The sequence below is a fragment of the Eleutherodactylus coqui genome, chromosome 7 (genome assembly GCF_035609145.1).
Source record: "Eleutherodactylus coqui strain aEleCoq1 chromosome 7, aEleCoq1.hap1, whole genome shotgun sequence".
In the NCBI taxonomy this organism is placed as follows: domain Eukaryota; kingdom Metazoa; phylum Chordata; class Amphibia; order Anura; family Eleutherodactylidae; genus Eleutherodactylus; species Eleutherodactylus coqui.
This window is the reverse complement of record NC_089843.1, coordinates 159,497,192-159,521,730: the sequence shown is the minus strand read 5'-3', so window position 1 is coordinate 159,521,730 and position 24,539 is coordinate 159,497,192. Positions and strand designations below refer to the sequence as shown.

General features: G+C 41.8%; 1 protein-coding gene and 1 long non-coding RNA gene across 4 annotated transcripts in view; one reads left to right on the top strand and one right to left on the bottom strand.

Moving 5' to 3' along the window:
* Positions 1-4,698: 4,698 nt before the first annotated feature.
* Positions 4,699-24,539, top strand: part of LOC136572895 (uncharacterized) — a 59,821-nt gene continuing 39,980 nt past the window's right edge. The window contains exon 1 of the long non-coding RNA XR_010785826.1: positions 4,699-4,785. This is a non-coding gene — a long non-coding RNA (uncharacterized lncRNA). The remainder of the gene's footprint in view (positions 4,786-24,539) is intronic.
* MYOZ2 (myozenin 2) overlaps positions 6,032-24,539 on the bottom strand; it is a 122,422-nt gene continuing 103,914 nt past the window's right edge. For all 3 annotated transcript variants that reach the window (XM_066573888.1, XM_066573890.1, XM_066573889.1), the window contains 3 exons: positions 21,531-21,660; positions 16,477-16,660; positions 6,032-6,522 (listed from right to left, as the gene is read on the bottom strand). In XM_066573888.1, the coding sequence (XP_066429985.1) occupies positions 6,288-6,522; positions 16,477-16,660; positions 21,531-21,660 (549 nt within the window). In that variant the 3' untranslated portion in view covers positions 6,032-6,287. The remainder of the gene's footprint in view (positions 6,523-16,476; positions 16,661-21,530; positions 21,661-24,539) is intronic.

Here is a 24,539-nt window from a genome sequence, read left to right as displayed (position 1 = left end):
TCTTCAGTGTTCTTGGGCATATTATCTACTATATCAGCTTACTTGGTGTAGTTAAATAAACCATGTACTGTGTCTCACTCCATTTCCAAGTACAAATTAATATTTATTGGAAATGTAATCTGGGTGTTATTCTTTTGACTAATGGCTGGTGATGTCAATGGAAGATACATGACCAAAGGAGAATAGAATGTGAGGCAGTCAGTATGATCATATTGCATAATCAGACATTTTTCTCTAATGTCACACAGCCTTGTATTTCCCATTGACAAGCTAATAGGAAGGTATACTGTGTTATATGATTTATTATGAGTGTGAACTACAGTACTAGTTTCCATTCGTTTCCATGTTTACTGTACACAGTTTGTCAGTACATAATACATTCCATTGTAATATTTGTTATTTACTTATTGTGTTGTGTCTTATTGGAAAATATATGATAAATATTAATCACTAATTTTAATTAGTGCAGTAAAAAATTGATGTTCCCAAGAAAAGATATGCTTTGCCATAAAACCAAGTTTTCTTTGGGCAAGATCTGAAGGCAGCAGCTGGCGTCCCCTGACTTGCACTCTTTAACCCCACTAAACGGTATCTGGCGTTTGCTGCAGTTAACCCCAGATCTTTACCCCAGAAGTAATCTCAGCCAGGGGCGTAACTATAGAGGGTGCAGGGGATGCGGTTGCACACGGGCCCAAGAGCCTTAGGGGGCCCATAAGACCTCTCTTCTCCATATAGGGAGCCCAGTACTATGAATAAAGCATTATAGTTGGGGGCCCTGTTACAGGTTTTGCATTGGAGCCCAGAAGCTTCAAGTTATGCCTCTGTGCAGCATGGTTTAGGTATGGGTACGGGTACAGATACAGATAGAGGTGGGGGGGGGGCAGCTCACCTTTTGCATCAGGGCCCCTGAGCCTTTAGTTATGTCCCTGGTCTCAGTTATATGACAGCTGACGCAAACTGGTAAGAGTTACTGTAATATGCTACTGGAAGAGCAGACAGAGACATGGTAGGGTAAGCAAATGTCTTGCTTAACAATGAATCAGACCAAGGGTCAGGGCAAGCAACAGACTGACTAAGTATTATCAATAAACAAGACGGAGTCAGGAGTAGAAAAAACTGGAACTCTAAGTGGAACAGGTACAGATTAAAACTAGAAAAACAGTCTGAAAAATATTATACCTTTGCACACTAAACAGACTTTTTGTTCAGGCACCCTCTAACGGGAGGGGTAGTCTTACATAGACCAAGACGAGTCAGGATTCGTTGGGAAAGGAAAAGCTGGGTGCACATGCTGGTCCTTTAAAAGGTGGACCATGCACACACGCACCCTATGGCTGCTAGTGACAGATGGCCTTGGAAGCAGGAGGACACAGCATCTGCCATTGATGACAGGAACTGAGGGACTAGAGCCATGAGCATTGGAGGGAGAAGGTGAGGGAAATAGCCAGCCATTGACCCTGACTGGGCCATGGGATTCTCTTAACTGTTTTGTCAATGTAAAATTGTCAACAGCACTAGGTAATACCAGGGGAGAAAAAAATAACTATATGGATGTTTTAAGGTTCCCAGTAGTCATAAAATGACCTTTGGTGCTGCAGTAAGTTCCCTGGAGGTATGACATCTTGCTCAAGTGCTCTTCTCTCTGTCCAGTGAACTGCACTGTAGATTATATTGAAAGCTCTAGCTTTCTCCTGGTTGGATACCACAGCTGTCAATCAGACGGTGGAGTAGCTCACCGAACAGAGAGGAAAGCATTAAAGGGGTTTTGTGAATAGAAAAAAAAATCAATACTTACCTATTTCTCCGCAGACAGTCTTCATACCAGATTCTCACCTATCTTCTCCTGGTTCCTCCAGTCCCCGGATCAGGTCACCTCCAGCTGGTCTGAACCATCTTCTTCCTGTTTTGGAGCGTCCATTAGGTGCAGTTCACTTCCTGCATATATATGTATTGTATAGTGTATGAAACACTAGCAGTGAGACATCGTGCATGCGCAGTTGCACTAAGGCCTCCTGTCCACGGGTGATATATCTCTGTGTTATCCGCAGTGATAATCCGGCCACGGGTAACGCAGTAAACACTTCCCATAGACTTAACTATGGAAAGCGCAGCCCGACATTCACGAGTGGAGAATAGATAGGCTCACCGAGGAGACCTGTCAGTTCTCTCCTCTCCCACGGTATCGCTAGCGATATTCCGCCTCGCCTGTGGGCAGGCAGTCTAAAGCAGGCAGCCGAGGATTCGGCATTCCCTGCTAGGCAGTGAACACTACATCACTAGTGATGTAGCGTAGATTGACCTGCAGGTAGCAGAATGCTGGCAATGTATGCTTCGTCACAGGAAAGGGATCTGGCCGGCTGGAGGTGAGGTGACCTGGGGGACTGGAGGAGCCAGGAGAAGATCAGCAAGGAGAAGATGCAATAAGAAGACTGATGGGGAGGAATAGGTATGTATAGAATTTTTTTTCTTAATTACAGAACCCCTTTAAGCAAGAAGTCCCTGCCTCCACTGGAAGAGAAGACTGAGACACGGTTATAGAAAAGACCCAAATCAGGGTAGGCAGATGTCTTGTGGATGAAGCATCAAAGGTCATTTTTAACAGTTGGGGACCCTAAAAACATCCATAAAGGTAGCTTTATACCCCTCTTCCTATCTAGCTCTATAAGCAGGTTTGCATTGGCAAAATCCGCTAACAGGATTCCTTTAAGATGTAATCAGTTTAAATGGTGGGGAAGGCAACAAACACATCATAAATGAGTACATTAAATATGTGCTTATACATGCTGGTGCATTTATATCTGTAAGTGCTGTACTTCACACTGTGCTTTTAGCTTGTGCATAGGCATACACGATATAGTATGTGGTTACTTGAGGACAAAGAATGTACATCACATATAAAATAGATGTACTCTTAAATGCAATCATTCTACATTCATTGCTACTTAGGAAGACGCATTTGTACTCTATTATTTTTAAGCCTAGCCAAACTTTCCCACATAGAACATTTATTTCTCTGTTAGATACATCTTTAATCATATCAGTGATTTATTGCTATCTCAACATAAAGCTGACTCCCCTGGTGCCTGCTGTTTGTTTCCACCACTCACAGGCAATCTGTGGTTTATTACTAAATCTGAAGGATTACAGTACATAGGAAAGGTTAGCAAGCGGTGTCAACTTCTAAGTAAGTTGGGTACGAAATGTGTATGTGGGTAGAACTAGCAAAATCAGCCACCAGCAAGGGAAGATAACTTGTATAATCAATATGTTAATCAAAATCCATATTTTTTAAAGCTGATATTTCATAGTCGATCATATTAAAGGTGGTCTCACATCTGATTTGGAGATGCTGCTTTCCTGCTCCATTTCTGGACAGAACCGAACAGTGCCGGACGGACCACATTGATTATAATGGGGTTTGTCTGCTTTCCACCCAGCTGGCCGGTTTTTGGATGGAAGAAAGAGCCCTGCATGCAGCGCTTTTTCTTCTGGTATTCTGAGCCAGATCTGTACAAAAGTAATTGAAGATAAATTGTCTTGTAACACTTCCACAGCCTTATATTGCTCTACACAATTATAAATGGGTCTGTATATGATGAACTAAAAGATAAAAAAAAAACTTTGCCATTGGCCATATGTTCAGATGTGGCTGAAACAGTGACTAAGGCTGCATTCACATCTGCATTGGAGGCTCCATTCAGAGGCTCTGGTGGAGATCTGGCACAAAATCTTAGACAAAGTAGCATAGCAAGCTCGCTTTTTTCTCTAAGAAAATTTTGGCTAGCATACCGGATGGACCCCATTATAGTCCATGAGACCCATCCGGTGCTGTTCGGATCTGAAATATGTCAGATCTGGTGGTTTCAGTATTTTTGCTGTTCGGCTCTGAGGATGGAGTTAAACAATGAAAATAACCGGAAGCTGAACTTAGCCTTACTTAGGGCACTTTTACATGGCGACAGTTGTCCTGGTGATAATCGCTTTTACACAGGAGCGATAATCGCTCAATGAATTGAGCGGGTCAGAGATCCCTCCAGCCACCCATCTCGATTGATAGTTGATAGGCAGTCGTTCATGGACTGCTTATTTACATAGGCCAATCATTGTCCACTTTCTTTGCCTGCCTAAACTGATCAATGAATGATTAGCCAGTGAATTATCGTTCGTCCTTCTAGTTGCTAACAGCATTTACACTGAACAATCATGGTTCAAATTCCCACAATCCAGCAAAAATCTGAACAACTGGCTCGTGTAAAAGAGCTCTTAGGCCGGGCTCACACGTGCGGATCGGATTCCACATGTGGGAGGCCCGTAGCGGGTTATGGCTGTGAGTCTGGCCGGTGACTCTGCAATCAGCAATTAATTGTATTGCACATGACCACAGAGGCTCGCAATTCTGAAAGAGTTTGCCCAAATAAAGCATTCAGCCTTCATTTATGGAGCCAAATCTGCTTCTTCCTAGATCGATAAGATTGGTGAGCTGCATCGCACGGCCTCCACCTCACAGTCCTATAACTTGACGTGACAACACTTCGTCCCATTTGCAGCTTCAAAGGTTTAGAGCATGCCTTCTGATCTCTTCGGGACAGTTTTAAGACGAATTGAGAATCCCTAGGGCTGGCTATTTGTTTCCTTTCACAGCGCCTCTTTTTGTTCACCGACAAGTTTCGACCCAAATCCAATCGCATCCAGGACACCAGTTCATTTACGAACAATTTCCTACCTATTTCGGACCGGGTTGTTGGAGTATTTTGAAGCAGCACTTCAATTTTTCCCTTTTATAAGGTAAAATATTAAATTTTTTGCCCGTTTTAGCAATAGCTCCAACAATGTTGTATAGTAGATTACACGAAGAGGCAAATCATATACAGTAGCATTTTACTACCAGATTCTGTGGACAATAAGTAATATTGCCTACCACAGCACCCATATTAATGCAACCAATAAATGGTTTTACAAGAAGAATACAACTAAAACATCCCGGGCCGCATTTATCAAAACTGTCTAATAGAAAAACTGACTTTGTTGCCCATAGCAACCAATCAAATATCAGCTTTCATTTTTAAAACCGCTTTGGTAATATGAAAGCTGAGCTGTAATTGGTTGCTATGGACAAGACAGTTTTTGATTTAGACTGCTTTGCTAAATGAGGATCCCTGGAGATCAATACAAAATGTAAGACTATGCTCACAACCCCATGAAGAACTAGGTAAATACCAGGGCTTCTGGAACAATGAAACTGCCTAAAAGAAAGGGTACTTTTAGATGGAATGATTAGTGTTCAAAAAATTGTTCAAGAGAGCAAAAGTGAGCGGTAATTGTTCGGCCTAAACGCGAGCCAATGACTGAACGATGAACGAGAATTAGAGATGAGCGAGCATACTCGCTAAGGACAATTGCTCGAGCGAGCATTGCCCTTAGCGAGTACCTGGCCGCTCGAGAGAAAAGGTTCGGCTGCCGGCGCGGGGGAGCTGTGAGTTGTCGCAGTCAGCAGGGGGAGCGAGGGAGAGAGAGAGATCTCCCCTCCGCTCCTCCCCACTCTCCCTCGCAGCTCCCTGCCCGCCGCCGGCCCCCGAATCTTTTCTCTCGAGCCGGCAGGTACTCGCTAAGGGCAATGGTCGCTCGAGCAATTGCCCTTAGCGAGTATGCTTGCTCATCACTAACGAGAATCAACCACTTTTCATTCATCGTTCATTCTATGCGGGCATCAAAATCATCGTTGGCTGATTCATTTATCATTTGGTTTGATCAGCGCTCGTTCGGTTCTTCTCATTCCCTTATACAACAAATGTGAAAGACTGAATGATTCTGAACGACTCCCAGCGATGTATCTACCTGTGCATGAGAGCGAACAACTAGCAGTGACGTCAATCACTCGTTTAAAGGACCCAAAGACTGTGTTGAAGTCCATCCAATTGAATGTTACTAGGACTGATCCTGTTATCCATAGCTTGGCTTGTGTGCCAGGATCCCCTAGTGATGGCCAACTCAATGTGTTGATTTACTTTGAAATGATAGACTTAGACTCATATACGGTAGTGAACTCACTGTTGTGGTTTATTGATTACATTTTAACAATTAGGGAGGCAACTGAGATGACAGTTTACCATTAGAGGACTGAAATCATCTGAGCATACAAGTTACAAAAATAAACCATGATACATTCTGAAGAGCAGGTAGATCCGCTTAGTGTCAGGCTAAAAAATATAAATCAGGAACATCATAGAATCCTAAACTAATGGACATTGGGGTAAAATATTTGAGAATTTAGATTTCATTTATTAGATTTATAGATCATCCGATTCAGGGACAGCAGGATTGAAAAGCATGTGGGAAGAGACTAGAATATGGGGGTATTCCGATGCCCATCCTTGAGGTGTTCTGTTAAAGGACTTTCTTGCCCTGACAGGGTCCATAGACATGTCAAAGGTAAAGTTGTTCATAGAAGGCAGGTCATATTCTGGAACCTTGAATGAGATCATTTTGGATGCTTTTTCAAATCCTCCAAATGGAGTTGCCGCCCTGGTAATGATAACAAATACAGAAGAGAATCCATATTAGTACATATGTTTAATAATAACAAGATACACTTTTTAGAAATGAGAACCAAACATTTAACGCTTCGAAGTTTTCACAACTTCACATTAGATAGATAGTTTTTCTGGAGCAAAGTGGTTTTTCTGCTGATATTGAAGTTGCCGCTAGGGTTACATGGTGGGGTCATCCAACCCACGGAAGCTTTAGTGTAATCCGGGACACTGAGCTATAATGAATTTGGTGAATCAACGCAATAAAAGTGGTAAATAAAAATATAGAATTTATTTACTAAATTATTAATTTACTAATTAAATATATATATATATATATATATATATATACATATATATATATATATAAAATTGAATGTATGCGTGTATGTCTGTCTGTCTGTCTGTTTGTCCTTTATGCGCTACTACACCATTCATCCGATCGCCAACTTTGGGAAGTTGTTGAGTACACTCCTGGGAAGATTATAGGCATAGTACAACTATCCTACGATAAATGGCGCGCGTGCGAGCGTCGTCGACAGTTACGCCCCCCCCACGTAGATCGTTCGATTTCCATCACTGCCACTAATTCTCTCACTTCCCAATGTCGTAGAAACATGAAATTTGGCACAAGCATTGATTATGTCATAAATAGGAAAAGCTAATGGGTCCCAACTCAATTATTCAATTGTAAGCGCCAAAGAATTAGCGTCCAAATTTTACGTACGGAATCTAATTTTCTCGCTTCCCAATGTCATAGAAACGTGAAATTTGGCACGAGCATTGAATATGTCATAAATAGGAAACGCTAATTGGTCCCAACTCGATTATTCAATTCTATGCGCCAAAGAATTAGCGTCCAAATTTTACGTATGGAATGTAATTTTCTCACGTAGAAACTTGAAATTTGGCACGGGCATTGATTATGCCATAAATAGGAAACGCTAATGGGTCCCAACTTGATTATTCAATTCTATGCGCAAAAGAATTAGCGTCCAAATTTTAAGTACGGAATGTCATTTTCTCACATAGAAACTTGAAATTTGGCACGGGCATTCAATACGTCATAAATAGGAAAAGCTAATAGGTCCCAACTCGATTATTCAATTCTTTGCGCAAAAGAATTAGCGTCCAAATTTTACGTACGGAATGTCATTTTCTCACATAGAAACTTGAAATTTGGCACGGGCATTGATTATGCCATAAATAGGAAAATTTAATGGGTCCCAACTCGATTATTCAATTCTAAGCGCAAAACAATTAGCGTCCAAATTTTACGTACGGAATCTAATTCTCTCACTTCCTGATATATATAAATGAATGTATGTCTGTATGTCTGTCTGTCTGTCCTTTATGCATTACTACACCATTCATCCAATTGCTATGAGACTTTGGGAAGTTGTTGAGTACACTCCTGGGAAGATTATAGGCATAGTACAACTATCCTACGATAGGTGCCGCACGTGTGAGCATCGTCGACAGTTATGCCCCCCAGACAAAGATCGTTTGATTTCCATCTCAAGCACGAAAGCAAAAGGCATTACGAGCAACGGGATGAGTGTTCAACTACAAAATGATGCATCCGCCGAACGTTTCGCAAGACAATTGCTGGATATTGAGAATGCTGAGGTAACATGAAAGCTGTGCTGTGATTGGTTGCTATTTCTTATACTGCTGAGGTAACATGAAAGCTGTGCTGTGATTGGTGGCTACTTCTTATACTACTGAGGTTGCATGAAAGCTGTGCTGCGATTCATTGTTATATATTATACCACTGAGGTAACATGAAAGCTGCGCTGTGATTGGTTGCTATATATAATACCGCAGAGGTAACATGAAAGCTGCGCTGTGATTGGTTGCTATTTTTTATATTGCTGAGGCAGAATAAAAGTTGCGCTGTGATTGGTTGTTATTTCTCTTACTGCTGAGGTAACATGAAAGCTGCGCTGTGATTGGTTGTTATATTTTATACTGCTAAGGTAACATGAAAGCTGCGCTGTGATTGGTTGTTATATATTATACCGCTGAGGTAACTTGAAAGCTGCGCTGTGATTGGTTGTTATCTAGATATATAAAAACGAATGTATGTATGTATGTCTGTCTTCGCGGCAACGCGCGACGGGTACGCTAGTATATATATAAAAATTTGGGAATATTTGGGGATACTCAAAATGTTCTAAGTACATATATCTAGTACAGCCGACGTGCTGGAAGCCAGCGTATAAATAAGGCTCTGTTCAGTCCTTATTTTTTCTATACGTTCAGCATATGTGCCAGGAAAGCTCCCTGTGTTTATGCCAAAAGTGTCCCTAAGCCCTCGAATTCAGCAATGGTATACCAAAAATTAAAACCAATGTTAAGATGTAGCAATCATTAACATGACTGGCACAACATACAGTAACTCCATTTACACCATTGTAGCGGATTATAGTTAACACTTTAAGGGCCAGAGATTTTTCGATTTTTCCTTCTTTTATTACTCAGTTGACACAGCTGTATGTGACTGTGTAGGAGTTCTTGTTTTTTGTAGGTGAAGCTGTATTTTAATGGAACCATCCAATGTACCATATAATGTATTAAAAATATTTAAAAATGTTTAAGTGAGATGAAATGTAAAAAAAAGCACATTTTGGGAGTGTGGGTGTGTGTTTCATATTTAAGGTATTCATGGTAGGACATAAATATCACTTCCTCCTGCACGTCAATATGATTTCTGCGATGTCAAGTGTTTTACTACTTTACAAATAAATGTTTCTTAAAAAACTTGCATTTGTTGCCATATTCTGAGACTCCTAACCTTTTTGTCTTTCCATTGGTTAGGTTGTATGAGGGCTTGTTTATTGCAGGGCGAGTTGTAGTTTCTATTGGTACTACTTTGGAATAGATATGACTTTTTGGTCACTTTTTATTCAATCTCATTTAATAGAGAGGGTGCCTAAATACAGTACCTCTGGCATTGTGTACCTTTTAGGGCTCAGTCAGATGGGCGTTTTAATGTGCAAATTTTTGTGCACAGAACGCAAACGCACAAAATTTGCATGACTGAAGCAGGCAGAACGCAAAAAAACCCCAAAACACACACTTAGCTGCCTTTTTGCGCAGATAAAGAGCACTGACCGCTATCCCCTGCTGTGGCTGTGACAGCTGCAGAAGGGGATTCCTTGGATGTGAAACCCCTGGATGCTGTCACATCCAATGGTTTCACCTTTGGTCAAAGGGGCCGATGGCAGCAGCGGCGGTGGCCCCATTGACATACAGAGAAGATCGTGATCCTCTGCTACAGCTGCGTCAGCTGTGGCAGAGGATTATTTCATCTCCGTGGGGAGTACCCTTGTCACTAAACACTGTTACAGCATTTTCACAGTGTCCAGTGACAATGGGACTCCCATGAAGAAACCCTCTGCCACAGCTATCACAAGTATAGCAGAGGATCAGGATGTTCCCCCATTGAATTTTATGGAGCCGGCACTACAGTCAGCTCCACTGAAAGCAATGGGTTGCTGGCAAGCCCTGCAGTGATTTTCAGGGAAGGGCTTTAAATATAAGCCCTTCGCTGAAAAATCATCCCAAAATGTGTAAAAAATTTTTAAAAATATATACTCATCTCTTTGCAGCTGCCCAGGCTCAGGCACGTCTAGTTGAGTCTTCTCTTGAACTGCTATGAAGAGCTTTCAGCAGGCGGGGATTTTAGATTCCAGCCTGCTGAATGGGCTGCCTCTGATTGGTTACAGTGCTCAGCCAATCACAGGCAGCACTTTCAGCAGGTGGGGATTTTAAATCCCTGCCTGCTGAAAGCTCTTCATAGCAGTTCAGGAGAAGACCCGGCTAGATGCGCCTGAGCCTGGCAGCTGCAGAGAGGTTTTTTTTTTGCACATTTTAGGTATGATTTTTTTAGGGAAGGGCTTATATTTTAAGCCCTTCCCCGAAAATCACTGCAGGGCTTGCCGGCAGCCTATTGCTTTCAATATAGCCGGCTGTAGTGCCGGCTCCATTGAATTCAATGGTAGAACATTGCTCTCCTGTGCCACAGCTGTGACAGCTGTGCCAGAGGATCATGATCTTCACTGTATGTTCTCAATGGGGTCAGCGCTGTTGCCACTGGCCCCAGTGAGCACAAGGTGAAACCCCTGGATGTGACAGCATCCAAGGGATTCACATCTAAAAAAGACGGATACCGCAGTTACCTGCATTTTGAAATTCGCTGCCCTATATTTACCACTGCACATTTTTGTATGCAGGTGATTATCGGGCATGTGACCGCTGCCATTGAAAAGCATTGGTTCTATATAGATGTGGATCAAAATCGCAAGTAACATACGCACATAAAAACGCCCGTTTGACTGAGCCCTTATGCTTCTTTGGAAAAAAATGAAAAATCTGGGGTTTTTGAACTTATATTTTATTTTTCTATGTTTTTAGAAACTTTATTGAACCCTTTTCACGTTTATTTTGCTTTTATATATGTGACAACTGTACACATATCTTCTGTAATACAGGATAGACTGTGAGCTGTTATTCCCAATCATACTTCCAGCTTTTGTGTACTTGATTGCCTTTACACAGAGGTTAAACGGGACAGTGGCACAATTTAATAATGATCCCTGTCCACTTCTGTTAGAAGCCTGTAACTATATCATTATGCCGAGATTGAACTGTAATCACTTTGGCAGTATACAAATAATTGGTAGGTTTCTCTTCACTTCCAGAAAAACAATCATTAAAGGATCCAATTAGGGGTTAAGGTCATCATAGCATCAAAGAATATGGCAACTGAATAATGCTGCACGGCACTCAGCTTGACTAAAGAAAAAATATCACCATCATTAGTCATTCATTCACAATCCTTTGCGTCTTTTGAGATAATCTTACTTATTTTAGGAGATAATACATAGAATTTTTTCCTTTTATAGAAGGCTTTCATACAGAAAATCTCAACTTCTGCAGAAAAGCCACAACATCGACATAAAAAGTGCAGCAAAAACTATTTAGAAATGCGTGCGATCTTGTTGGGATGACTTGGACTCTCCTCTTTCTCAAGCACTCTTGTGTTGGCAGACTCAGTGAAACCTTATATTACTTGGCTCCCCATTTGGCACCAAGTAACACTATAACCGTGCAGGCAAAATGTGGGCACCCCTGCAGCTTTTTTTGGTGATAGAAACTAATTATGAGGGGGTCCAGCAACTTGTCCCTCAGAAATCAGCTCAACAAATAGGTTGCTAAAAAAACAAACACGTTCTAGTTGGATTATCTTTTTAATTCTCAACCAGGGCTGTTCTCAAGTGGGCTGAAGGGTCCTTTGGTGTGCCAACGTGTTAATATGTTAATGGTTTCTAGCTAAAAACAGGTAACCTGTTTTTGTATAGGTACTTCCACAGATATCGAATTTTCTTTATTTAGAATTAGAGATGAGCAAGCACCAAAATGCTCGGGTGCTCGTTATTCGAGCCCAGCTTTTTGTAATATTCGAGAGCTTTGTTCGAGTAACGAGCCCCATTGAAGTCAATGGGAGACTCAAGCATTTTTGCAATGGACGCTAGCACGTCACAGCAGGAAGTGGTAAAGGGGAGGGGCCCAAAAATTTTCTCGAACACGGCGTGGTACTCGCTCGAGTAACGAGCACTATCGTGTAAGCTACTACTCGAACGAGCATCAAGCTCAAACAAGCATGCTCACTCATCTCTATTTAGAATATAAGCTGTGTTCAATGATAAAAGGGACATTTGTAATGGAATTAAATGGGGACATACACAGATTGTAGATACTGGAAGGTAGCTACTGTATGTACATGCATATTCTGATTTGGCTTACATCCATAGTTATGCTGCAAGGCCTGTTAAAAGGTCATATAAAGACTCATATGGAAGCTAATGTACTTTCCAATAGGGTGGCACTGTGGAAGATTTTTTCTATCACTCATTTGTATATCTTTCTTCCCACAAGCAGTACATGGCCTACCTACACCCTTTTGGTGCTCCCTCCAGGAGAAACATTACCCTTTGCCTCTCCTGGGCCTCAGATTCACAATGTTGACTTCTCACCTCGCCAACTAGAAACCTAGTGTACACTGATGATGGGCAGAAAAACCCTGAAACAGCTATTTGTGCACATACCGTATATATATTCAAGCTTTGCTTACATCCCTAGTCATGTTGCAAGACTTGTTAAAAGGTTGGATATTGACTCATAGGTGGCTACCCTCCAATAGGTGGTGCTGTGGATGATTATTCCATCACTCATTTGCATCAGCACAAGAGAGAAGAGAACCCTGGGATGTACACAGCCACAATGAGAAAAGCCTGAAACTAGGAGCAGGTTGTAAACTGCGTATCTGGAGTGTGAATGAAGAAAAGAAGACTCCAACCTGAAACTTGGTGCAACTTTTTGAACTCAGTGCAACCATTAACATGTACAAGAGGTATTTCCATCTCAAAGGTCTCCTTAGCTTTTAAGAAAAGATGCCCAAGAATGTACTTAAACAGACGTGTCAGGAAAGGTTAAATAATATCCCTTAAAACATCAGTAAACACTTTAGTAAACATTAGAGATCCGATATCTCACACATAACTCAGTATTATTGTGCTTCTGGATAGCGGAAATTCAAATTTTTTAGGTGGAAATATTGTAGCTTCTCCATAATCAAAATAATTTTGTAAAAATTAATCTAATTTAAAGTTAGTTTTGCTAATAAGTTCAGCACAAATATTTCATATTTAAGATTTCTCCTGCCAGATCTTCACTCTCCTCCATGAGTCAGTATGGAAGTGACATCATAGCATCCAGTAATTATTTCCAACAGCTGTTCATAAGACCTTGTTATGCTCAGATAATTCTCACATATTAGAGACTTGGATAAATGCTACATAGATTCTGCTACATAGTCACATCAGGTTGTTAACACTGGAAATAAGTGGAAGTAATAGTAGCAAATGCTGCTAGTTGTAATATCTACAAATGCGAGAGCATTGCTACGCTGCATGACTAGTCATCATTACCCCCAGTGTCATTGCTAGAACGCTCAAGAGTAAGGCTCTTAAAGGGAAACTAAACGCACAAAATGCCATATTTTCTGTGTGTCCCAGGAGATCAGCCATATCCTTCTCCTACCCCTTAAGCCAGTTTCAGACAAGTGTATTCTAACATGTCCGTAATACGGATCTGTAAGACCGTCTGCACACGGCCCGCACAGAATCTGCCTGTGCCCGCTGATGGCAATCCTGCTTACCTGTTATTTTTTCCTTTCTTTTGTACTGCAGATTAGCCACAAGCATTGCGGAAGGGTTGCGGGACGGACGGCTTCCATTGACTTCAATGGAACCATCCATGCGTAGCCCGCTCTAAAATAGATCATGCTGCCATTTTATTTTCGCCAAATTGTGTCCGCAAATAAAATCCACCTGTGTGCGTGAAGCAGGGGAATCTCCATGCACATCTATGGGCAAATTGAGCAGTGGATTGCCCGCGCCAGTGACAAGCGCGGGATCCGCAATTTAATTTGCCCCTTCTGCATGAGGCCTAATACAGACATGTTACAGAGGACATTACAGCCGTATGGCATCAGTATTTCATCAATATTTGATCTGTTTTTGCCTCCGCATATTTTATTTTCTACTGAACAAATACTGATCTCCAACGAGCTCCAGCGAGCCAATGACGAATGAGAATCATGCGCTTCTCATTCGCCGTTCCGTTCCAGCCGGCATAAAAATCATCGTTGGCTTCTCGATGCATTTAAACACTCATATTTCCGTGTTGTACATAGGAATGTGAAACACTGAATAAAAAGTTCACGATTCCCAATGATGAGTTGCCTGTCTTAAGAGGCTGCACGAGCGCGAATGAGATGGTGATGACATCACTAGCTTGTTCGCTCAGGGAAACGAGAATCATGAAGTTCTCGTGGGTGCAAAAAGAGCATTAGACAAAACAGTAGTTAAACCCCAACCCTTTGATAAGCCCACCGCAAGCTGAAAATGGAACAGATCAGCTGCAGATTAACCCCTGCGTACCCTGCAGGATTTCTACAAGACTGCTCCAGGATTATGCAGAAAATAACGAAAAGTTATGGGACTTCTGAATGTACTTTTTGCTTCAGTTCCATACTATTTTCATACTCTATTTTCCAGCAGTAAATGAAAACCATGTTGTTTACACAAAGAATGGCCACTTATCAAGTCCCAGTCCAGCTAGCAGCAGAGCGTTTGTTACACTGTATCAGTGTAGTTAAAGGGCTACTCCTAATATGCCATAACTTTATGCTTGTGCAGGTCTCACCTCTTTCCCTGCATTCCTGTTCACTCAATCTGCAGGAAAGTGCAACATAGATCCCTATAAATGCTTGGGGCTGTGAGGCAATTCCACGAACAGCAGGTGTAATGAAGTCACTGTGCACGAAAAAAAACTGTGAAGGTTAACGAAGGGCTGCAGCCCTTTCATTCTGAGGATTGGCGGGTGTCCCAGTAGTCAGATCCCTACTGATTAGGAAGTAAAGGCATATCATAGCTATCACTTCTGTGGTGGCAAAGCCCCATTAATCCTCTATAATATAAACACTGAAGTATCAGAAATCTCCTGTTTTGGACTTCAGATCATAGTGTTAGTCTACACTGATACATGGTTTCAACCCGCAGTGGTGAGATATTGGATTTTTTCAGCATCACATTAGCAATGCCAGATGTATTTTGCTCATTAAACCAGGGGCGTAACTATAGGGGATGCAGGGGATGCGGTTGCACCCGGGGCCAGGAGTCTTAGGGGGCCCATAAGGCCTCTCTTCTCCATATAGGGAGCCCAGTACTATGAATAAAGCATTATAGTTGGGGGTCCAGTTACAGATTTTGCATCGGGGCCCAGGAGCTTCAAGTTACGCCTCTGCATTAAACCTTTCCTACATAGGGATTATAAATAGAGATGAGCGAGCACCCAAATGCTCGAGTCCGCATTATTCGAGTCGAGCTTTTCATAAAATTCAAGAGCTCTACTCGAGTAACGAGCCCCATTGACTACAATGGGAGACTTGAGCATATTTGTATGTGGGACGCCGGGTGGCGAGCTTTTTTTTTCTCTTCTAGGTCTCTCTCTCTCTCTTGACAAAAAATTTGCAAATGACGCGCGCTGCGGCAGGAAGGGGCCAAAACAGGCACGTCACAATGGGGAGGAGCCAAAATCTGGGGCGGGGTCGAACACGGCTTGCTGCTCGTTCGAGTAACGAGCACCATCGAGTACACTAATACTCGAACGAGCTTCAAGCTCGGCAGAGTATGTTCGCTCAACTCTAATTATAAACATCCCGATTCCCTTTTTGCATTATATACTCACTGCTATTAGGATCCATGCACACAACATCCTCAGTTTTATATTATGGACTCGTAGGCACTCCAAAGCATTGTACTCTCCTGTTAGACGTATTGACAAAATGGTCCTATTAGACGAGCTGATAGAATGGTAGAGTTGCAAGGGACCTCCAGGCTCATCAGGCCCAACCCCCTGCTCAGTACAGGATTCACTAAGTCATCCCAGACAGATGTCTGTCCAGACTTTGTTTGAAGCTTATTATCGTTTGAATGATCAAGAGGCGTCACCGCTAGCTCGTTCACTCTTGGGAAGACTGTTTAGACAGGTAGATGCATAGTTGGCTCGTTCAAATGAGAATCGTTCAGAATTGTATAAGCAAATGAGAATGACTGAACGATAAAAACACCCTTATACATATCGTGTTGCATACCAAATTATTACCTATATGTACCTCTGTATAATACCATTGGCACACACATGCAGAGACTCTTACAAAGTCACCAACACCATATGGACTGTAAAATGTTTGAGAAAAATTGAGAGTTTCTTCTTCTTCTTCTTTTTGTTGTAAACCACCAGTCTTACAATTAAAACAGTTAAGTAGCATTGCAAATACTGCAGAACGTAAGGCAGTGAAATGGCTTGAAATATTTACCTATTGAAACTTCTGTAGTTGGTAACTTCCTCCTTGCTACCTGGTGTGTGCATTTTGGGATATAGAGCCTCAAACAGATCTGGATCATTCACGATTGCTTCTTGCCAAGGAGACATGTAATACTTAGGAACAGCAGTCTCATTGAATTTTTCTGGAGGAATTCCTTTAAGTGGACCTGTATATCCTGAATAAGAAATAGGAAATAAATAATCAAAAAGGAAGACAAAGTTATAGTGTTCAGATAAAGGGGCTACTTAAGTGGTTGTATTGGTATAGAAACATGGCTACTTTTTTCCAAAAGCAGTGTTACGCACATTGGTAACGGCTCCACAAGTTGTGTGCAGTATTACAGCTCAGCCCTACTGAGTACAACAGAACCAAGCTATAAAACCAGACAGAGCCAATGGACAGACATGGAGCCATTACTAAAAGAAAGTAATAATTCTTCTCTAAAGCCCTTTCAAATATTTATATTTTAAACATCTATCCTAGGTGTGCTATGTATTTGTACTCATGAGGTTACATGGACAGCTTGCTTTGGTCTACCATAAAAATAGGTAGGTTAAGTCCGGTTTCACATCAACGGGAGAACCTTTGGCCAGATGTTCCATCACAGATCCGACTCAAAATACTGGAAGAAAAAGAGCTGCATGCAGCACTTATTCGTCTGTCCAAAAGCCGGGTAGCTGTGTCAAAAGTGGATGGACCCCATTATAGTCAATGGAGTCCTTCCGGTGCGGTTTGGTTCCGTCCAGAGACAGAGCCATTCAGCCGCGGGGATTCCCCTTTCCTGCTACCTGAATTGAGCAGGAAAGCGGAATCCCCAACGCAGGTATGAAACTACCCTAAGACTTTAGGCTGGTACACATTATATACCCAATTGTATTTCAACACCACTTCTAATTAGTCGTTCCAGCCATTTCAGTTACATTAATTTCTAAAAAACATTAAGAATCACTGAATGTTACTAGCAAATTCCAAATTGCCTATAGATGCAATGACAGCACAAGAGGTATTCAGGAGCAAGATGGATTAGGTTTCCACAGACAAGACTGTGATTACATGTTCAATGCCAAGCTTTGGCTGGAGTGCTGCAACGTATGCCATCACTGGCTAAAGCAGTGGAAATATTTTCTCAGGAGTCATGATTAAAGCTTCACCATCTGGGTTCCTAACAGAAGAGTTTGAGTTTGGTGGATTCCAAAGGAACACTTTATGCTGTAATATGTACTGCCAACTGGAAAGTTTGTTGGAGGAAGCATAAAGTCAGCCACAGACCAGGCGTGGCTGGGCAGAAGGGTGGCATAATTAGGTGAGTCATAAGTAGTAAAGGGAGAACGGGGAGAAAAGAGGGATAATAATAGTTTGGAAAGCAAAGAAATTGAAGTGGTGAACATGTCGCAGGGCCAAAGTAAGAGATATCCAGGCAAGGAATAGTTCTTAGGAGGAGTTGTGAAGAAAGGTAATACAAAGAAGATGAAGCTTTTGAAGCAGTCAGATGGTCAGTAGTACAGTTGGGTGGACTCTCTTTTGCTTATGGTTTCGGAACAAGATATTCAAGTATATGTGTTTCCAAAGTATTGATAGCAAGTCATAACACAGACCTGCCTCTGGGAAATGTTTCTAGTAATAATATCTAATATGTTATAAGAAAATAAATATATACTTTGCTATGTGTTTGTAATAAGCAGGAGGCGGTGTTACTGAACAATTCAGATGTTCATCTTCTAAGCTAGCAGTTGGAATAATACCAATATTGCTACTTCGATTGACTGTAGTTAGGAGTAGGGCTGACTATAACACATTAGTAACCCATTGGCCCAATGCTTGTTGATCTGACAGCTATTCCTTCTGACTCCCCCATACACATGCTTGCTTGGCTTCCATATATTCTGGATAAGGAGAGAGGAATAAGTCACTGACAGATAGTTCATTTCTTTTGAAAGCAAACAGATTACTTGATCCTTCTTTTCCCTGACGTCTGCCATTGGAAGAGAGTTGGGACTCCTCCATGAAATCGGCTGGTTTGGCCAACATTCATCTAATGTGTATGACCACCTCAACTTCCATTGTGTAAGCAGCAGACAGCTGATGCTCGTACGTATAAACTGCATCCAATGAGAACTTCAGTTCTATTATCAGCATGTATAGGATAAAGTGGAGATAGAAAAAGAAAATGATTTCTAAAAAATAGAGGCGAGAGAAAAAAAAGTGAGTAGGAACTTGAAGATAATGGATTTAGCCCTTTGGCTGACATGTTGTATTTCTGGAAAGGCCATAGAATTTGAACTCTGTAAAGAAGTGATTGAAAATCAAGGGAGGGGTAGAAAAGCAACAACGTGCAAAGAACATCAGTTTAACACTTCATAACACTTTATCATATAATACTGCAGTAGCTCTACATGATTTTCCAGGTGAGGTTGTGAATGTTAGGAATTCTTCATGCAGGGTGGATCTGCATGAAAGAAGCTGAGATGCCTTTTCAGTAAAGCTGCTTTGTCTACTTATCGAAAGGACTTAATTAAGAAAATATTAGCAGAGTTTTCGCATGCCAGACTCTCCTGAGAACCAAACAAAATCATCAGAACTTGACTGGCTACAGTGCACATTTATAGACGTCAATCGTGTATTCTGTGATACCTGCATTATTTTATAGAAGTTCCATAGTTAGTACACCAATCAGCCAGAATATTAAAACCAGGTAAAGAGAATAGCATTGATTATCTTGGGACAATGGCACCTTTCAAAGAATAGGATATATTAGGCAGCAAATGATCAGTTAGTTCTTGAAGTTGACATGTTGGAAGTAGAAAAAAATGGGCAAATGTAAGGATCGGAGCGATTTTCACAAGGGCCGAATTGTGATGGCTTACATGACCAAATCTGATCATCTCCAAAATGATAAGTCTAAAATGGTGTATCCAATATACTAGTACCTATCAAAAGTGGTGCAAAAAAGGACAAGGGATGGACCGATGACAAGTTTGTGAGCACACAAAGCTTAACAGTTCTTAAGCTCTCCATGAAGGGTGGGGTAATATTAGGATCAGCTGGAATTATTCAGCTATTTCATCATCTCCTGTTTTTTAGTTTGTTGTTGGAGCAGTTACTATGTAACAATTCCACAGTTGATCCATTAGAGTGTCAGCTGACCACACTACTGCAGCTAAGCGTGTTTGGAGAGGGCTTCCTGATGCTTAGCCTTTCTAAATGTTCCTGGCTTCTGTAATCGATTGCTGGTAATAGCAGAAACCATGTGCTCTTAAATACAGTATTCCCTATTTCTACTATCTTGTTCTACTTGTAGTCTAGCTTGCTTTTGTTAGTGTAGTCTTGTTCCTATGGTTATGTTTAGTTTGAGCTTTACTTCCTAGCCTTGTGGTTTTTGTTTGCTCCTTCCCTGTCTTTATCTGCCTAGTCTTGTCGCATAGTTCAGCTTTGCTTTGTTTGGCTTTCTTGTCTCTGTGTCCTAATGCCCTCTCACTGTTTCTTATGGTCATTATTTTTGATAGGGTTTCCAGTAGGAATATATGAGGGTTACTCAGTGACAGTGGTGTCTGATGTTAGGGTCAGTGTCAGGGATAGAGTAGGGAAAGACTTTGGGAGAGCTAGTGTTAGGATTAGATATTTTCAGGTTGCTGTTTTCTTTTTTTTCTATTGATCATCTGCTCCATTACCTGAGTGTTGTCATCATCATCTGATTACCATCCCAATTCTGTTCTTGTCATCTATTGTTTAGTGAATAGTCTTAGATTTGTGTTTCCTATTTGTGTTGATAAATGTTTCATACATCTTTTCTTGCAGCTGTCTGGTCTTTGTGCAGTTTAGCTCTACTGTAAGTCCTGCGGGTATCTGAGTACTGGAAGACATTATTACTCAGGAAAGTTGACTTCTATAGGTGGTCAAGTTGTGCCACAAAGTGCCCAGCTTACATTGTAACAGTCTTCCTGCCCCCTTCTCTTCTTACAAAGGTATTACATCAGCATGTTGTATGAACCTTTCCCTTTCCTTCTTCCCTCATATCCCTGTCAGTCAGTATGAGCATCTGCCATTTGATACACACTTGCAGCTACCTACTTGGATGGGGTGGTGGGGGTGACGGGGGAGAGAGGGCCTGCAAAAATCAGTGGAAGAAATGTACACACACCTTGTGTTTTTTCTATTTTGTTCTAATCACTAAAGGTGTGCTCTAAATGCCCCTTTTCCCAGAACAATTATCGTTCCAAGTAATTATTCAAATGAGAGAAAACAAACGATAATCTTTCAGTGTAAACGCAGCCAACAATCAAATGAAGAACAATTAATTGTTCGCTTTTCGTTCTTCGTTCCTTTAATGCACACATGAAAATCATCCTTGGCTCCTTCTCTAATCAGTTGGTTTACATATCCATCGTTCAGTTGTTATCAGTCACTTATACAGCGAATATGAAAGACTGAAGGATTTCTCGTTTGAATGAGCCAACGATGTATCTGCTGTATAAACAGGCTGCCCGAGCGAACTCTGACACCGTTCGCTCATTCAAATGGGAAATCGGCAGGTCTAAATGGACCTTAACACAGGGTCAGATATGTCCTTATAACAGTTATTTATAATCTTATATATTTTGCATGTGAACGGACTGTGCATCTAGTATTTTCCTCCATTCTGGTTGGATGATAGGAACGGAGGTAAAAAAAAATCCAAAATACAGATGTGGTATCTGTGACTGTAATACTTAAGAGACAGAACACAATGCTGTAAGTACCGGCTGCTGCGTTAGGTATGTGTGCTGCATGTCAGGATATAATCAAATTAATAAGTGATAGCTCATCTGATCTCAGGAGAAGCTCTTACAATCTGTTCTCATTATCACTTGGATTATATAGAACACGGTGTTCTACATAGTAATGTGATGTAGTCAGAATACAGCTATACTCTACAGCAAACACTTTCAATTGCATTTAACAGAGATTACAGATATTATAATAGTCTAATAAGGGTCAATATTTAATATTGGTTATTATAAAATGGTAGAAACATTTTCAGTGGTAAACAGGCAAAAATGAAAACTTACCTGGTGCAATGTTTTCAGGGTTTGGGGGGCTCCTTGGATCCGGTGTATTAGGAGGTGTCTGCGGTGCTGTTTGTTGGGCGCTTGCGGTAAAGGGGTATTCTGTCTTCCCATTCTGATTAACGGACGTTTGCTAAATGAAAAATGTAAAAACAAAGTTGCTCCATGGGGACTGCGGGATTAGATATTAAATGTGAAAATTACAATAAAAAACAGATTTGAAAAAAAATCCAGAACTTCACGAATAACATAAATAATGGGTGAGAAACAGTTGCATCAAGAAAAATGATCGAAATAGTAAGCATAAAGCCGAAGACATTTTTTTAATCATTACAAAGTTGCTATTTGACCTGCTATTAGAAGATCCACCCATTGGATTTGCTTTTAATAGACAATGGATATTACAACTAATAAACCCTGACTTGGCGAATTGCACCCTTTTACCATATATAAGATCCTTCATACCTGTTAGGGCTCAGTCACACGGGCGCATTGGCACCCGTACACAGGCACCGATGCGCCCGTGTGACTGAGCCCTAACTGCAGGAAGAAGACGGCCGTACCTCAAGACGGACATCTCTCTGCAGCGCTGAAGAAAGAACACATGACCGGCAATGAAACCGGTCACATGTTCTTTCTCCCAGCACTGCAGAGAGATGTCCTTCTTGAGGTACGGCTGTCTTCGTCCTGCAGTAACACGGGCGCCGATGCGCCCGTGTGACTGAGCCCTTACATCCAACCAGGACGCGCTGGATCTGTCACCCGCAGATCTCCCACAAATGCAATTGAACAAATCACAAAACAGGGATAGAACCAAAATATAGGAACCACTGTCCCTATATAACCAAACACAGGGAAGTGCCCTGCCTGAACGCAGGGCGATCGTCCCAATAAGGACGGCCCTGATTGCGTACCTCGGTCCCTAGTTGACCCTATGTGGGAAAGGTAGAGCACAAGAAACACAAAAATAGAGATGAAAACAAGCGCAGTACTTAGCTTGAGATGCAGGTAACTGAATGCTCCAGGACCAAGGCTCTGAATACTAGCTCAGCCAAACAGAACCTGGCAATCAACCGCACTTGACCTTAGTATCAGGGCAGGTTAAATAGCCCTAGAATTACCCACAGGTGCGACCAAGCATGTCACACCTAATAATACCAATTATTTTATTATCTACCTCTTTAAATATATTGTCATGTTTGTAACTGTTTAAGTCAAAATGCCTCCGAGGATATTAACTCGGATGTCAATGCTTACATTTTGGCTTGCATTTCTTAAATTTTTTTTTCTCAATTACAATATAAAACTATTGTTCAAAAAAAAAGATCCTTCAACAAATTGCTATTAGTGTATTGTTTTTTTTTCCACATGCGTAATATGCTGACCCTGGAGGTCCCTTCCAACTCTACCATTCTATGAACCGTAAAACACTGCAGAAGTCCTGCAGCATTTTACCAGCAGAAGCGAGTATCTCACACACACACGGTCATTTAGGCTGCATTCACACGAACGTATATCGGCTCGGTTTTCACGCCGAGCCTATATACGTCGTCCTCATGTGCAGGGGGGGAAGGATGGAAGAGCCCAGGAGCAGGAACTGAGCTCCCGCCCCCTCTCTGCCTCCTCTCCACCCCTCTGCACTATTTGCAATGAAAGGAGGTGGGATGGGGGTCGGGCTAAGTTCCGAGAATTAGCCCCGCCCCCACCCCACCTCTCCCCATTGCAAATAGTGCAGAGGGGTGGAGAGGAGGCAGAGAGGGGGCGGGAGCTCAGTTCCTGCTCCTGGCTCTTCCATCCTCCGCCCCCCCCTGCAGATGAGGACGACGTATATCGGCTCGGCGTGAAAACCGAGGCCGATATACGTTCATGTGAATGCAGCCCAACACTGGGACTCTGTCTTATTTTATTTAAGTCCCTGCTCTGTTTCATAGCGAGGTTGCATATGAATCGCCGCCCATACACACTAAATTACATATGGACAGTGTTGCAAATGCTGCCCATCCAAAAGCATAGGGTTCATTCCGCGTAGTCGAACATGCGATCTATTTTTCGTGCGTGTTATGTGAATGGATCAATGGAACTTATTTACTTTCATTGACTCCATTCGCCGCGTCATGCGGACATGCATCACAGCCGTAATACACGCTAAAATCACGGACGTGTGAATAAGCCCTTAGTCCCAGCGTTGCAACTTTGCAGTCCCGGTGTTTGTTGTGAAACAGACACCACCAGACCACTGCTGTCAGAGGCCACAGCATCGTCGCCCATTCTCCTGGCATCAGGGCTCTCATACTAGGCGCTGTGACGCCAGAAGTTTGGAACGGTGACTCTGCATGTTGGTAATTGCAGATGAGATGTGATATAATCAGGTCCTGTACTATAGCTGTATGTCCATTGTACATTATGTATAGTATATATGACAAATAGGTACCGAATGTCCATGTCATATTGCTACCTGGAAAGTTGCATCTACTCAACATCAACGTGTACGTCTGTTACAAAGTGTCGGCACGAGGAAGTAAGTGACAGGTGCTATTGCTAACAATGTGACATAATCTCAGCGTTTGTGGTTGTGAGTTTCCCAAATAAGTAATGCTTGGAGTCATCTGATGATGATGTCACGGAGTGGTTACATTATAATATTATATAACACTAGTAAGTAATCCTCGCTAAACTGCTGCCAACAGAAACTCTCAGCATTTCCTCTGTTACTTCCCTAAAAATTTATATTTCTGACACTAAACATGACGGTGGGACGCGCTGCAGCTGTGCTCCAGGGCTTCCAGGAGTCTGAACATGTTAAAAGGCAATAAATCATGAACTGAATTTATAAAGAACCGCCATGTCCTTTCCAGGACCACTCCAGGCAAACTTAAGGTGCTTTTAGACGGAACGTTTATTCCAAAAATCGTTTTAACAAGCGAACCATAATCAATCGGTCTAAACGTGAGCCAAGGACTGAACGATGAAGAGAATCGTTCTTTTGCGTTTTCCTTGTTCATTTCATGCAGG